This window comes from Capra hircus, chromosome 17, assembly GCF_001704415.2.
Source record: "Capra hircus breed San Clemente chromosome 17, ASM170441v1, whole genome shotgun sequence".
NCBI lineage: Eukaryota > Metazoa > Chordata > Mammalia > Artiodactyla > Bovidae > Capra > Capra hircus.
Window position 1 is genome coordinate 8301283 of NC_030824.1, and position 13729 is coordinate 8315011.

Genomic DNA, 13729 nt, shown 5'->3' on the forward strand with positions numbered 1-13729 from the left:
CAAGAATACTGGAGTAGGTTGCCATTTCCTTCTCCAAGGGACCTGACCCAGGGATTGAACCCACATCTCTGGCATCTCCTGCAGGGCAAGTGGATTCTTTTACCATGATGCCATCAACAGTATTGGGAGCCTCTTCATACACAGACCTGTGCACATGATTATGTCAAAGTCTCAAAGCAGAATTAGCAGATGAAGTATGATCATAAAGCCTTTTACAAACTGAAGTTGCTTTCTAGAATCACCATACCAGTTTATTTATATTCTAACAACCCTACAAAAGAGAATATCTTACTACACTATAATACTGAGTTGGATAAACTTTGCTAAATTGAAAGGTCAAACTAATTTGTTTTAAACGTGAATTTCTGAAGACTAGCAGCAAACATTTTTTCTATTAACCGTTTGTATTTTGTGTAAAGACTTCATTTGTATTTTTTGCCCCATTTTTTTCTACTGGGGAGCTGAACTGCATAGATTATTTCATCTCAAATTGAACAAAGAACCCTGGCCAGACACAGTTAACATGTGCCGAAGTTTACTAGCTTAAAGGGGGGCAAAATAAAACCTGAGAACCACACCAAGTAAGAAAAGGTGGATAAAGGTAGAAGGAACCGAGATTAGTCTCTGGACCAAAAAAAAAAGACTAATTTTTTCTTGTCCCTTCAATACGCACTCCAGTTTGCTTTATTTCAACATAGAGATCTGACCAAATCAATTCTGCACACTAATTCAATGGCTTTAGAAGCAAACGCAGGACTTCTGGTTCAAGATGGCGGAGCAGAAGGGCGTGCATTCCTCTTCCCTGGCAGGAGCACCAAAACGGCAATTAGCTGTTGAACAACCATCAACAGGGGGACGCTGGAACCCACCAAAAAAAGATACCCCACGTCCAAAGACAAAGCAGCAGCCACAGTGAGACGGTAGGAGGGGCACAATCACGATAAACTCAAATCCCATACCTACCTATGGGTGGGTGACCCACAGACTGGAAAACAGTAATAACAAAGAAGTTCTCGCAGTGCTGTGAAGATTCTGAACCCCAAGTCAGGCTTCCCAGTCTGGGGATCCGGCAAAGGGACTGGGAATCCCCAGGAAATCTGACCTTGCAGGCCAGCAGCATTTGATTATAGGACTCCAACATGACTGTGGGAAACAGAGACTCCAGTATCAGAGGGCAGAAACAAAATTCTGCACTGACCAAGACTCAGAGGAGAGGAGCAGTTACCCCACAGGAGACTGAGCCAGAACTACCTGCTAGTGCTGGAGGGCCTCCTGTGGAGCACGGGTTGGCAGGGGCTCACCACAGGGACAGGGCCACTGGAAGGTCCCCCCTGGAGTAAACCTTCTTGGAGTTTGCCATTAACCCGTAGAGCCCGTTGACCGCAGGGCTGGGTCGCCTCAGGCCAAACAACTTCCTGGGAAGGAGTGCAACCCCACCAATCAACAGATAATTGAATTAAAGCTTTATTTAGCAAGGCCCTACCCACCAGAGCAAGACCCAGTTTTTCCCATCACCAGTCCCTCGCCCATCAGGAAGGTTACACAAGCCTCTTAGCCTCACCCATCAGAGGGCAAACAGAAGAAGCAAGAAGCACCATCTCACAGGAGCTGAAACAAAAACCATATTACAGAAAGTTAATTATGATGAAAAAGCAGAAAGTTATGTCCCAGAAGGGATAAGATAAAACTCCAGAAAAACAACTAAATGAAGTGGAGATAGGCAACCTTCTAGAAAAAGAATCCAGAATAATGAGAGTGAAGATAATCCAGGATCTCGGGAAAAGAATAGAGACAAAGATTAAGATATGAGAAATGTTTACCAAAGACCTAGAAGAACTAAAGATCAAAGAGATGAATAATACACTACAAGGAATCAACAGCAGAGTAACTGGGGCAGAATGGATAAATGACCTGGAGGACAGAATGGTGGAAATCACTGCCACAGAACAGAATATAGAAAAAAGAATGAAAAGAAATGAAGACAGCCTAAGAGACCTCTGGGACAACATTAAACGCACCAACATTCACATTATAGGGGTCCCAGGAAGAGAAGAGAAAGGATCTGAGAAAATATCTGAAGAGGTAAGAGCTGAAAACTTCCCGAACATGGGAAAGGAAATAGTCAACCAAGTCCAGGAAGTACAGAGAGTCCCATGCAGTATAAACCCAAGGAGGAACACATGGAGACACAAAGAAATCAAACTGACAAAAATCAAAGATAGAGATAAAATACTAAAAGCAACAAGGGAAAAGCTATAAACAACATAAACTCCCATCAGGCTATCAGCTGATTTCTCAAGAGAAACTCTACAAATCAGAAGAGAATGGTGGGATACATTTAAAGTGATGAAAGGGAAGAACCTACAACCAAAAGGACTCCACCCCGCAAGACTCTCCTTCAGATTTGATGGAAAAATCAAAAGCTTTCCAGACAAGCAAAAGTTAAGAGAAGTCAGCACCACCAAACCAGTTTTCCAACAGACGCTCAAGGAACTTCTCTAGGCAGGAAACAAAAAAGAAGGAAAAGACCTACAGAAAATAAACCCCAAACATTTTAGGAAACGGTAATAGGATCATACACATATACAATATAATATAAATACCTTAAATGTAAACGGACTAAATGCACCAACCAGAAGACACAGACCAGCTGGGTGGATGAAAACATGTGCATGTATGCACTCCCACTTACCACAGCACTCTGCTTGACCCCCTCCAAGTTGTAGGTAATTATATTGTTAAGTTAATCATGTTCTCATTATGGCCTGCAACTGTAATTATCTCTCATTTTTTCTCTAGCTATTGATTGTGAAAACTGATTCAGAATTTTCTTAAAAACTTTTGAAAAATACAAACGCTCAGGTACTGCTTTTTTCTCCAGAGCTCCAGATATGTTCCTAATGAGCAGTCATGTTTAAACTGGACTACATAATGATGTTTTACTTTTATCTAATTTGTTTCATTTTTTCTATTTCATATTCAGTGCTCCCATTTCATTTAGTTTATGTTCTCCAATTTCTCTCTTTTTCTGATGTTTTTTCTCAAGCCTTTATCAAGTGTAGTAGAAAAGCTTTTGTATATACATATATAAATATGTATAATATATATACTTTAGAAAACTTACCAATTTTTGCCTAACTAAAAAAGTTATGACATTTTGACTCCACTTGTTTGACTTAGTATGAATAGAATGCTAGATTACTAATTAAAAAATAGATATGCAACAAAGCTTTACTATATAGCATAGGGAACTATAGTCAATATCTTGTAATAACCCATGATGGAAAATAATTTTAAAAAATAACATGTGTGTTTGTATAATTGAACCACCTTGCTGTGCACCTGAAACATTCTAAGTCATCTATACTTCAATAATTTTTTTCTTCTAATTTAACAGAAACAGAGAAAACAGAAGTTGGAGGGACAATTAATGAAATCCACTAGGCTTACCCTCAAACTTTAAGGAGGTGGTTCATTTCAACGTCAAGAAGACTCCAGCATGAGCCTCAGAAACTACAAATCCTCACCCCCCATAGTTTAATCCTGTTTATGTTAAAATGTACAATTAATAGAAACATGTCTGCAAAGACAACACAGCAGGCTGTTGATGACAGTAACCTTTGGGAAACAAAACTATTCACTTTGGCCTAATACAATGGTTCTCAATCCTGACAGTAGGCAGGAATCACAGAGATGAGCTTTTAAGGGATTCTTGTGCTGAGGCCTCACCCTCTAAGATTCTGACTAAAAAAACAGTCTTACTGTTCTGTATAATAATCATTTGGATAATTTAGTAACTATAAGTACCTAGAAGAAATTATTTCTAACAAGATGACCAGCTTCTTTACAGCATACTAAATAAATCCAAAGTGAAGCATATCCTCAGACAAAAGGAAATGGTAGCTGACAAACCAGAGTCCAAATTTTGAAAGCAACCACCTCACACTCAGTTTGCCAGCAACACAGAAAATAAATGAGAGGTACGCCATCCTCTTCAAACCTGACCAAACAGTCCTGTGAGATGGCAGCACTATAAACAGAGAACAGATGGTCCAAGAAACACTGCCAGGCCTAGGGTTCACTCCTGTCTGTCACCTTTTAATCCCAGTCAGGGAAAGTGACCAGAGTTTAATCTTAAATTAGAATTTAAGAACAGACTTTTACCTACTATTGCAGTTAGCAACAGTTACTGTCAAACATGGCCCTCGGTAGTAACACCTAGAAGGTGAGGCTTCAAATCTCATACAAATTTTGCCTTGCTCTCAACCCATGGAATTAGTTCATAGTAACATTTCAAATAAACAGAGAATTCACAAGGATATAGAACTCCAGCTAACTTTACCATGAAAATAAGTGAGGTTTTATGAAGAGGACAGGCATATACAGAAGACATATGTTCCCCAAACCTTACTATCCAAGACTGTTTCAGATGACCTGGCATTCGACCCTGCTGTTTCCAAAACTTAACAAATTTAGACTGTGCAGATTTAGGTTAAGTCAGGTTCTACACTGTAAGGGCTCAAGAAAGCAAGCTGGCACTCTGAAGAAGGGCTGTTTTCATTTCTCTACTTGTTACCACACTGGGAAGGAAAGTTTCGTAACGCTTACAGAACTCCTCTCTGACAGTAAAAACTGCTGCTGCTAAGTTGCTTCAGTCGTGTCTCACTCTGTGCGACCCCATAGATGGCAACCCACCAGGCTCCCCCATCTCTGGGATTCTCCAGGCAAGAGTACTGGAGTGGATTGCCATTTCCTTCTCCAATGCATGAAAAGTGAAAAGTGAGAGTGAAGTCGCTCAGTCGTGTCAGACTCTTCGCGACCCCATGGACTACAGCCCACCAGGCTCCTCCACCCATGGGATTTTCCAGGCAAGAGTACTGGAGTGGGCTGCCATTGCCTTCTCCGACAGTGAAAACTGCTCACTCCTAAAACATTTCAACAACTGACCACATGAAGATTCATGATTTTAGTTGCTAAAACCAAATCTTTCATCTTATATTTACCTACAGGTATGAAATCAGATGGACAGGGAAGCCTGGCGTGCTGCAGTCCATGGGGTCGCAAAGTCAGACACGACTGAATGACTGAACAACAACAATGAAGTCAGACATCTATAGTGAGAGGCTGGCTCTTATCTCTAGAGCCAGGCTACAGGCAGCTAAAGATTGAAGGTGAACAGTCAGGCCTGGGCCCCAGAGATAAAACTCAAGAGTGTTGTTTTTGAGGTGTCCTATAGGCAACTTGCCAGAATCTTCATGTGAATAACTTGGGGGTTGAACTTGGCCTCCCTTCTATGATAGGAGATAGCAACGAGGTGATCTGCTTTAGATTTTGGAAAACAGTCAAACTAAAGCTCCTAGGACAAACATATTCTCTGTTGAAAGTTTTAGATTTCAAAGCGGCTGTTCTCAGTCCTGGCTGCATAAGAGAAATCACCTGCAGAAACTTTTAAAACTATGGATGTCAGGGCCCAACCTAGACGTAAGAATCAGAAAGAATTGCTACAGAATATTCCCACATATACTTAAAAAAAAAAAAAAAAAAAAGGTCCTTAGGAGATTCTAATGCATACCCAGAGCTGAGAACTGCCAAAAACTACTGTCGAGACACATTCCAAACCGGACCATTAGTTAAATGGCTCAAATTCAGCACTCAGGATCCCAGAGTCAACAAGAGACTTGAAAACTTAATCGGTGTGTCTCAGCTGTTCCACATTTCCCTCCGAGAAAGGTCTCTTCAGGTAAAAGGAAGCGTATCTCAGTCTCTTCCCCATTACCAAATCACAACCCATAAAGTTTTCAGTGAAAAAAATTGGCATTATCAGCATTCCTAGTTGTAACAGGTGGCACAACCTACAGGTCAGAATACCAGCCAGGAAGTTTCTGCTGCTGATTCATACTGTAGCCACAAGCAGACTGCTTACCCATCATCCAGAGTGGCTGACAAGCACCTCCAGAGGGGCAGCATATGGTTTACTACAGAATCCACTGATAACAAACTGACTCCAGCTGAAATTAGTCATTCTGAATGAAAGGAAGGGGGCGGGGCAGATATCAGGAATATGCATATGCCAGTAAGTCACATGCCTGCTAAGTGTATTCAGGAATATTGCCTGGGATTTCCTAGGAACTTACTTCGACAAGCACTCTAACTAAGCCCTGGTTTTCTTATCAGTTAAAATAGGGTTAATCCTCTTTCCTCCCTCCTCATTGGGTGTAAGGATTAAGAGAAAACTTCTGTAAAATGCCTACCATGGTGGCTGGCACACAGTTGCTACTGTCATTTGAAAGTCTTCCCTGTTTTTTTTTTGGAAAGCCTACTGTTACAGCTTGCAAACTCTTGTAACTTCCCTAAATGGTGTTTACTGAAGGTTTCAGGTCACCTCAATTTTCAAATCCATCTAAACCTCCAGGTCCATTTACAGCTCAAAGGCTTTCTTCAAGGTAGATTACCACCAGCCACCTGGCTTCTGGTACCAGAACAAGAGGAAGAGGGTCAGGACAGTGCTTCATATCGCCAACCTCAAAATAACTGCTTCATAATACCTGACCTTCCTTTAACCTCCATGGCAGTACCATCCCCCACCCAGGAGGATGGAGCAAGAACCTGGCTCTGGGCCAGGGTCCATCGTTTGCCCATAGAGAGCCAGGTCTCTCTCTCGCCTTTTTTTGCTTTCTTTGCTCTTTCTAAACAACCTTCCCCAAACTCTAACCCACCTCTCTCCTCTGGGCCACATTACTGGGATATTCACTGTGGAACGTTCTTAGAACTACATTCTTAACCCTACTGGAACAAAATTGTAGGAAGAGAGCCAAGAAAAGAAGTATTATGTGACTGTTTGAAGCAATTAATCAAAGCAAAGAAACTGGTATGCCAATCTGGCCAGAAAGATCAAGTAAATCCTGGTAGCCAAACTGACTTATTTCCTGTGTACATGAAGGACAAACTTAAGCCAATCACTGGAACAAAACCTCAAGTATATTAATCACGTAACTAGGAAGCAAATAACCATTTATGACAGGCATGGTTTAGAGACTAGAAACCAAAGTTGTTTTTTTTTCTCATGGCAAGCAGGGAAAGGGAAGCGGAAAAGGGAATTAAATAGTTAAAAACTGAAAAACTTGTTCTCATTACTTTAGTGACAGAAAGACAAGTTATGTCTTTTCACCTTTCCCTTTTCTTCCTTCAACCTAGTACTCTTAAACTCAAGAGTTCCTTTCAACAATTTCCGGCTGAATAAAGTACATCAAGTGTTGAATCAGCTTTTGAAATCCTACAGAAATCCTTTTCAGAATTATGCTGAATTTGAATCTAGTGTTTTGTTAGAGTGGCCACCTAGAAGTCACTGAGTAAGAGGCTCTGAGTGGTATCTGCTGTGGTAGCACTGGTCTTTGCTGCAATGTTCTTAAGGCAGAATATGCTATGAAGAATTCTATTTAGCTACAGACCTATCCTTCCTTTTTGCTAAGGGAATATATTAATAAATAAGAGTAGTCAGAAAAGTAGGCAATAGCAATGGCAAACATTCAAGCTCTCTCACAAACACATTAAACAAAAACTAATGCTACAGGGGGACACCTGTGTATTGCATAAAACCCAGCAAAGAACTCCTTGAACTGAGTTTCTACTTCCTTCCTCAGAAGCTTTCAAATAATAACCTGAATAGTGTTTTAAGAGCATTTTATAGAGTATTTTTTTTGGGGGGGGGCGGCAGTTTTTTTATTTTTGGCTGTGCCACATGGCATGCAGGATCTTAGTTCCCAGACCAGGGATCAAATCCGTGCCCCTGCAACTGAAGCAGTGTCTTAACCGCTGGACAGTCAGGGAAGTCTCTTTATGTATTTGTTAAAAAAAAAAATTCACTTTAGTCAGAATGAACCCAACAACTTATATTTACTCTGTACAAGTCTGACAAATACCTGCTTTGGTTAAACCACAACAAAACTGTCATTATCCTATTGGTTAACGACAGTTGGACTAGTCAACACAGTCACAAAGTCAGAGATCACATGAGGGAAATGTCTTACATGCCTCAGTTTTTTGTTGCTATTTTGTCAGAAAGTGAAGTCGCTCAGTCCTGTTTGACTCTTTGCGACCCCATGGACTGTAGCCTACGAGGCTCCTCTGTCCACAGGATTTTCCAGGCAAGGGTACTGGAGGGGGTTGCCATTTCCTTCTCCAGTTTACTTTGTCTAGGTTCTGGCACACTTTCACCTGCTGCCTCACTGAACAACTTCAGGCATTTATTTACTGAACTGAACAACTTCAGGCATTTATTGCAACTGACTCATGACCTATGTTAGTGGCTTAAACAGGAGCCCCCCGAAAAATTACTTGAGAATTCAGATAGCTATAGAACCAGAATCTTTAACATCTAAGAGCAGAATGCAAAAGTAATTTATCAACTACGCTGAAAAATAGACAGACCATTCACTCTAAACCAGCTCCAACATGGGCCAAGAGGACCGGCAAATCTCTAGATCTTGCGGGATCTGTGATAAACCTACACATGTGCAAAATTCCAAACGTAGTCTCCATAATACTGCCTGACGTGGCCCGAGAGTCTACACTAATCTCTGCTTAAGATATTAAAAGCATTCATTTCTTAGGGTTTCTACCTGAGTTCCAAAAGCAAGCTCTACAAACCCTCAACATACCAGGTAAACAAGTTTGCTCTACCGAGTGGATTAACTCTGAACCAAAGTCAGCATTACGGCTGTTTATGTGGTTTCTAAGTTTTTTCTTAATCTTTTTACACTTTAAACAACTGGAGTTCCACATTTTAGGGCTCCAAATGTTCCCCTCTCTGCCACACATCCCACCTATTCCCACGGAAAAATTTTCCTATTACTGCTAATATAATCAGAAATACAAAAAAGCAGACAAGTGTCTCTGCCTTTGAAGTAAAGCAGAGAATATTCAACTCCAGACTCTGCCAACTCCTGGCCTCTCACCTTTTTCCTTCTTTAGATGTGAACAACTCCACCCTGATGGACAGGTTAGTGACTGGAGTATTGGAGAACACAAGTAAAAGCCTAGTCCAGCACTTGGCACAAGGCAAGCCCTCAATAAATGGTAGCTATAACGATCATGATGATCGAAATTCAGTATTGAGAGACATGGTTACAGAAATGACAAAACATTTCCCCTAAAAGGACACAACTCTAGCCTAACAGGTTGTGTCCATGCACATTTGGTGCATACCAGGCATCAGGTACTCTCCTGAGCCATCAGTTAGTTCATTTGCTGGCTAATTTATTTTCTCACCATCTCCAACTTACACGTAAGAAAACTGAGACATTCACTCAAGGTCTAAACCTAAAAAGACTGAATCCAGAGCCTGTACTCTTACCTACTCCATACTAAACAAAGCCATTCCAAGATGAGTCCTCTTCGTCTGAGCGGAATCTGGGGTCGTTATTCAACATGAAAACCTGAGTTTAACAAATATTTAGGCCAGCCTCCTGTGTTTATACTTGAATATTATCCAATGCTAACTTAACATTAAAGGGTAGATCAACTTGGTGGTTTTAGGAGTTGTACACTGATGCGTCAGACAAACCGGTCTTCGGGCCTGGCTGTACAGATTAGCTGGGTAACCTCACCTTTTCTGAACCTCAGTTCACTCATACGCAAAATGGGAACAGAAACAGCAACTACATCCCCGAGGTGTTTCCAACTTTAATGCAAGGATTTATATAAACCAGGCAGTTCTCATTAAATGTTAACTGGAAGTAATGGAAACCATGGAAAAGAGACCAGAATAGTAAAAAGCGGAGCCTGTCCCTGGGTGACCCAGCAGACATCCGAGGAAAGATTCCGCACCCCCACCCCAGTATTAGGGGCAGTCGCCCCCCGCCCACCGCCTTGGGAACCCGCCCTTACCGCTCTTGGGTTTAGACTCGCCGGCCGGCCCCGCCGAGGCGGAGCGAGGCGGCTGTTGCCCTTTGCTGCTGCCCGAAGAGGCGGAGGAGCTGCTGGAGCCGCTGTTCTTGTCCATGTCGGAGGCGGTGGCGGCGGCGCTGGGAGAGCTCTGCGGCATCAACAGGGGCCTTGGCGGCGGCGGCGGTCGGAGCGGAGCGGGCGCGGCGGGGACCCAGGCTCATGGCGTTCGGGGCCGGCGGGGGTCGGCGGCGGCAGCGGTTCTCGGTCTTCATGGCGACATTTTTCCCTGTTTCCTTTCTCGGCTTCTCAAACTGGAAGGAGAAGCGGCTGGAGGGGCTGTTGAGCCCAACGGCGGCGGGGACCAAGAAGGAGGAGGAGGCCGGGGCTCGGAGGTCCGGGCCGGGCCTGGCGGGGCGGAGGCTGCGGGGGAAGGGGAGGCGAGGAGGGAGGGTGCGCGAGCCCCGCCGGCCGGCCGGACACGCTCTCCCGCCGCGGGGCAGCGGAGAGGGCTGGCTGTCTTGGTGTCGGGGACAGATGTCTCCGACACAGCTACCGACACTCGCCTCTGGGCCGAGGCCGAGCTGCTCCGGGAATGGCGACGAGTCGCCAAACAGCATCTCGAAGAACCCGGATGGACTATATATATAGTGGAGGTGTGAGAGTGAAGCATGCTGGGAGATGTAGTTTTCTGTCTACATCCGGGTCCAGTGCTTTTTTTTTTTTTTCCTTCTTCCTTTCTCAAAGTGTGAGAGAGCTTAGAGTGATTGGACTTGCAGTCCAGGTTTTAGTCTTATTACACTAATGCACGTAATAATAATATAAACTACTAATCAGTTCAGTTCAGTCGCTCAGTCGTGTCCGACTCTGCGACCCCATGGGCTGCAGCACGCCAGGCTTTCCTGTCCATCACCAACTCCCGGAGCTTGCTCAAACTCATGTCCGTCAAGTCGGTGATGCCATCCAACCATCTCACCCTCTGTCGTCCCCTTCTCCTCCTGCCTTCAATCTTTTCCAACATCAGGGTCTTTTCTAATGAGTCAGTTCTTTGCATCAGGTGGCCAAAGTATTGGAGCTTCAGCTTCAGCATCAGTCCTTATAATAAAGCATCCAAACATCGGACTACCTGTGGAATTCCTTTACTGACTCATTATTTTATAGTCCTTATTCTAATATTAATATCAATTTATTTATGGCTCTTATTCAATCTCCTAATAATAATGATAATAGTGACAATAATGACAATACTTTACATTTAATATCACTTCCTCATACAATTACTTCATTTTATTGTTGTCACTTATTAATATAAATCATTGTTAATATTTAATTTCGTCGTTAATAATAATAGTTATCCAACTCTTTGGGACTCCATGGACTGTGGCCTACCAAGCTCCTCTGTCCATGGGATTTTCCAGGCAAGGGTACTGGAGTGGGTTGCCATTCCCTTCTCTGGGGATCTTCCTAACCCAGGGATTGAAACCGGGTCTCCCTCATTGCAGGCAGACACTTTACTACCTGAGCCACCAGAGAAGCCCTAATAGTTATTAATGAGTGCTTCTTATTAGCAGACACTGCTCTGTGCAGTTTATATGAAGTATCACATCTTTCCTCACAATAACTCAAAGATGAGGAAATGGGATCACACAGCTAATAAATGATGTTCTCAACTACCTGTAAGATAAGCAATTCTCCCTTTTACAGATAAGGACACTGAGACTTAGAAAATGATATAGGTATTTTAGAAATTATATGACACCCATCCATACTTTGAAACATTATAAATGATTCCTTCCAACCATAGCAGTTTGAGATTCAAAGGATCACAGGAAAACACTGTGAAAAAGATAAATAATTCTTATAACAGTAAATAAGGTTAACCTTAGCTAGTTTGAAACCTATTATATGCCAGGCGCTGTGCTGAGAACAAAGAATTCCAAAATACATTAATGGGAGAATGTGATAAGGACTATAATAAAGTTAACACAAAATGCTGTCCAGAGGAGAGGCCTAAAGGAGAGAAGTACAAAAAGGAGGAGTAAAGGAGGACTTCCCCAGAGGTGATGTTATTTGAGCTGAGCATAGAAAGATGAGTGGAATTTCAGCAGTCATACATGAACAAATTAATAAACAGACAAAATCCTAGACATCTCCTAATTAGGCCCTTTGGGGTTTCTTTTTAATCATCATATGTTATACAAAACATTAATAAGTATATAGAAGTCAATTTCTTGAACTTAACAGTTTTAGCTGGGATAAAAGAAATTAGATACTAATCTCATATTTTCTAACGTTTCTTAAATGCCCTCCACCAGCCCTTATCTTTCTTTTTCAGTTTTTTCCCCCACAAATCATACTGAAATGAGAGAATGGCTACATAATACATCAAATTAAGTCTAGAAAATCCTAAAAGTCCATTTTTATGTATGACCAGATTTGGAAGATACACTAAGATTCCTAGGTGATTTTTTATCTCCTTTAACAAAGGTGTGGGAACTCTGATGACCTGGGTAAATCATTTCTTTCTTCTATCACTCTTAAAAGTTAGAAAAAGAGAGAAAGCCCTGTGCAGTTCTTCCCAAATAAAGCAGTAGGTGTCCATCTGTTAGGCTACATTAAGCCAAGAAAAGATTTTTCACTTTCAAAGTAGTTTCTCAGGGGCCTTGGCACTTTCTCCTTGTGAGAAAGTTTCTCATTCTCCTATGTTTCTCATTTACAGGAAACATATTTACAGAGAAGTAAAGCAAAAACACACAGAAATCCAAATAAAACTCACCACCTCCATCCTCTTTTCCGCAAGATGGTCTACATTACCCTTTCCATAGAAAATAATGGGAAAGTCTGAGGTTAAAGTAAAGCACTCATTCTGTGCCAGCTGGAGCTAGAAATGTAGTTTTGTAATAGTAGGAGACAGGCTGAATGGTGCTTAGTTGTGACTTACTAAATAGATGGATACCAGAAGGACTTCCCTGGTGGTCCAGTGGTTAAGAATCCAGCTTCCATTGCAGGTGGCACAGATTGGATCCCAGGTCCAGGAACTAAGATCCTGCGTGCTGCAGGGCGTAGCCAAAAAAGTAAATAAATAAAAGTAGGTTAAATACATACCAGAGCTTTCCTTCCCATTTGTGAACTTCCTAGGTTCATAAGATGGAAAGACCAGAGAACTGTCTTTCCTATGTCTATCATTCAGAGTAATCTAGCATAAATTTCTCAAGATTATTCTGCACATCCCTTTCATACAAATCACCAGAGAATTTCGATCAAAAAGATTCCTAGAATCCATTCTCAGTATCATTTACTGATTCAAAAGCTCCTTTTGCCCTCTTCCGCACCGGAAAAAGGGAGCTACCTGGTATCTCCGGAGTTAGTACTACCGATTAGAGATTCCTTGATGGCTCAGATGGTAAAGAATCCGCCTGTAATACAGGAGACGCAAGAGACGCGGATTCGATCCGGACATGTAAGAGATCGGGGTATGATCCCTGGATTAGGAAAATCCCCTGGAGAAGGGAATGGCTACCCAGTATTCTCGCCTAGAGAATTCCATAGACAGAGGAGCCTGGCGGACTACAGTCCGTGGGATCGCTGAGTCGAACACGACACTAACACACACTACAGATTGGCAGGATTCAGAGACCTGGCATCTGGAGTGACTAGGGGCTCTCCCTAAGGTCCGTTGATTCCTTGTGAATTCTATATTTAATTTGAAGACGGAGAGAAAGGGATTTCGCGTACTCAAAGACGAAACAGCCTCAGGATCCCAGAGATCCTGCAGAGCTACTTAACATCAGGGTTCAAGACGCGTTCAGCTAATAATGTCTCCGGTCGGCCGCCGTCAGCCGTGATG

At 42.4% G+C, this 13729-nt stretch overlaps 1 protein-coding gene across 1 annotated transcript in view; it reads right to left on the bottom strand.

Moving 5' to 3' along the window:
- RNF10 (ring finger protein 10) overlaps window positions 1-10527 on the bottom strand; it is a 34783-nt gene extending 24256 nt beyond the window's left edge. The window contains exon 1 of the mRNA XM_018061127.1: window positions 9886-10527. Within this exon, the coding sequence (XP_017916616.1) occupies window positions 9886-10042 (157 nt within the window). The 5' untranslated portion in view covers window positions 10043-10527. The remainder of the gene's footprint in view (window positions 1-9885) is intronic.